Source organism: Phytophthora parasitica (assembly GCF_000247585.1).
Source record: "Phytophthora parasitica INRA-310 unplaced genomic scaffold supercont2.63, whole genome shotgun sequence".
NCBI classification, from domain to species: domain Eukaryota; phylum Oomycota; class Peronosporomycetes; order Peronosporales; family Peronosporaceae; genus Phytophthora; species Phytophthora nicotianae.
Genome location: NW_008649049.1, coordinates 41,817 through 44,119, shown reverse-complemented (window position 1 = coordinate 44,119; position 2,303 = coordinate 41,817). Strand labels below are relative to the sequence as shown.

General features: G+C 38.7%; 1 protein-coding gene across 1 annotated transcript; it reads left to right on the top strand.

The window, feature by feature from the left end:
- Positions 1-1,075: 1,075 nt before the first annotated feature.
- On the top strand, positions 1,076-1,389 carry PPTG_24016 (hypothetical protein; the record flags this gene model as incomplete). The annotated part of the gene is made up of 2 exons (XM_008914700.1): positions 1,076-1,291; positions 1,354-1,389. The coding sequence occupies 2 exons, from the start codon at positions 1,076-1,078 to the stop codon at positions 1,387-1,389; spliced, it is 252 nt and encodes an 83-aa protein (XP_008912948.1).
- Positions 1,390-2,303: the final 914 nt, after the last annotated feature.

Here is a 2,303-nt window from a genome sequence, read left to right as displayed (position 1 = left end):
CTGGGTTTGCTGGTGAATGTGTTTCTACCTACGATTTATGCGTCCAACCATCTAAAATTAGAATTTCCGTCTGTTTAGGATTGAGCCCTGTGATTGGTCATTTTGGTAATGACCCCTACGACTAAGCGACCCTTACGACTACGACAAACCGGTATGCCCATTACCTTTGACTAATTGTCATTGTAAAACAGAGGTTATTTGGAACTGTTTAATTAAACACATTCCTGCTGGTCGACTAGAGTTTGTAGGTTCCACATGTATGGAAAACTTCAAGTTCAATAAAAAGAAATGCATTCAATGCTTCAAAGAACACCATGATACTCCACGTTGTGATCACTGTAGAATCAAATGCATGCTTCGCAATGAATGTCACTATGATAATAGTGTACATACGAATGTTGCAGCGACTACACTACTTCGACAAAAGTTAACAAGCAGCTCTTCAAAGCCATTAATTGATCGTCCTCTATCATTTACTGAGTATCAAGGGCAGAACTCCATGGACCTTGGTTCATGAGGATGATCGTTTCATTCAACGTATGTTTGAGATAAAGGTCCTTAGCTTTTGTGGCAAGTAAAGCCTTGCGAAGCTATTCTCCGATGCAGCTTACAAGTAGGGAAACATCACGGAATGACTTTCAGAAAAAATAGCTATACAGAACCCAAACTACTTTCGGTGGTTTAAGCAAAGTTTTAGTGATTCATTTGTGAAGTATCTTTAATCCATACTTCCCAACGTTTTTTGGTTTCCTATCTTAATAAAAAAAAAATACTGAGTATAGCTACAACAATGACAAACTCACCGGAAAATAAGGATACTATCAGCGCAACGTCGCTACTACCTGAAGAATCGAAAAATTCTAGCTCGCCAGAAGGCTTATGATGATCAGATAGAGACCAAATTAAAGAAAAACGAAGAAAAACCATAAGAAAGAGACCGGAAGAATTGCTCTAGACTAGGGGTTCATTATTTTATCTTACGAAACATCAGTCTATCTTAAGCATTGATTACAAGAATATGTACAAAGTTGTTCGGTGGAAAAGATATTCTATCTCATGTCTCATATACTCGGAAATGTTGTCCAACGTACTCGAATCTTTGAAGCGTTTGAACACCCCCGCTGAGCGATGGGGCTCTAGCTTCCGTGTTCAGATTAGAAACAAGTACGGGCAAGTCGTATACATATCTTCATTTTCGAAAGCAAGCAACCATAAGCTACTCGCAAAGCAGTACAACCTTTCAGAGTCGCGAGTTCACAGGAACTTTTCCAAGGACTACAAGCGTCCTGGGGTATGTTCAAGAGCAAATTCCGAGAGACACATTTATGCCAATATTATAATATATATAAACAGTCGCTCCGCCTTGAAGAATCAATCGAAAGCATTTAAGATTAATATTCAATTGGGATACAAGCTAGTCGATCGAGTTAGTGGACTCGAGCGAAGCTTTTGGCATGGAACGAACACAGAACTCGTTGGCAAACCCATTGGTATCAACAGCAAGGATGATATCGATATATATTTTGCCGATCGCATCAGCTACTCAACGTCAAGCTATCAAGTCAAGGATTACTATGCAAATATTGTTATCACATACAGAAACGATTCACTAGTAGAAAAATCTGATCATAACCGCTGTCATCAAGAAGAACCAATATATTTGTGATTCCCAAAAACAGACAATAAATGTGCATCTTCTGTATCGCTTAACATCTAGCTAAGAAAGCTAGAGTGGATAGAATGTCTTCGCTCGTCAAAAATCGAGTTAGAAAATTTTGTGAGTTCAAAGGTATCGAGTATTCCACTTCATTCTACAAACAAATGGAGCCTATTGATATCATGCAGTTTGATGAATTGGAAGATTGTTGCAAGCTAATAATAAATGTTTATGAGATGGGCCAAGGTTCGCTTGAAGTATCACGCATTCGCGAATCTAAGAAGGAACATTCAAATCGTATCAACGTTCTCGACTACAAGTCTCACGCGATGTACATAACTAATCTCGGTATGGTCTTATCCAAGTATCTCTACAACATTGTGAAGTTGTATTCAATATTTGTGAGACGCTTGATGCTCATAAAAAGACTAAATGCCAATTGGAAGCACTGGAATCATTTCCTAAGTCTCCAACAGCGTATCGGCCTCCTCAAAATTAAATTCGAACTTCTTAGCAGGTTTGGTGTTAAGGTGGTCGATCACTACATGGACCATTTCATGGTCTACGACCTCGAGGCTTTTTTAAAGCAGACATTAATGGAGCATGATTCAAATACAACATTTACTAATCAGCACGTTCCAGTTTC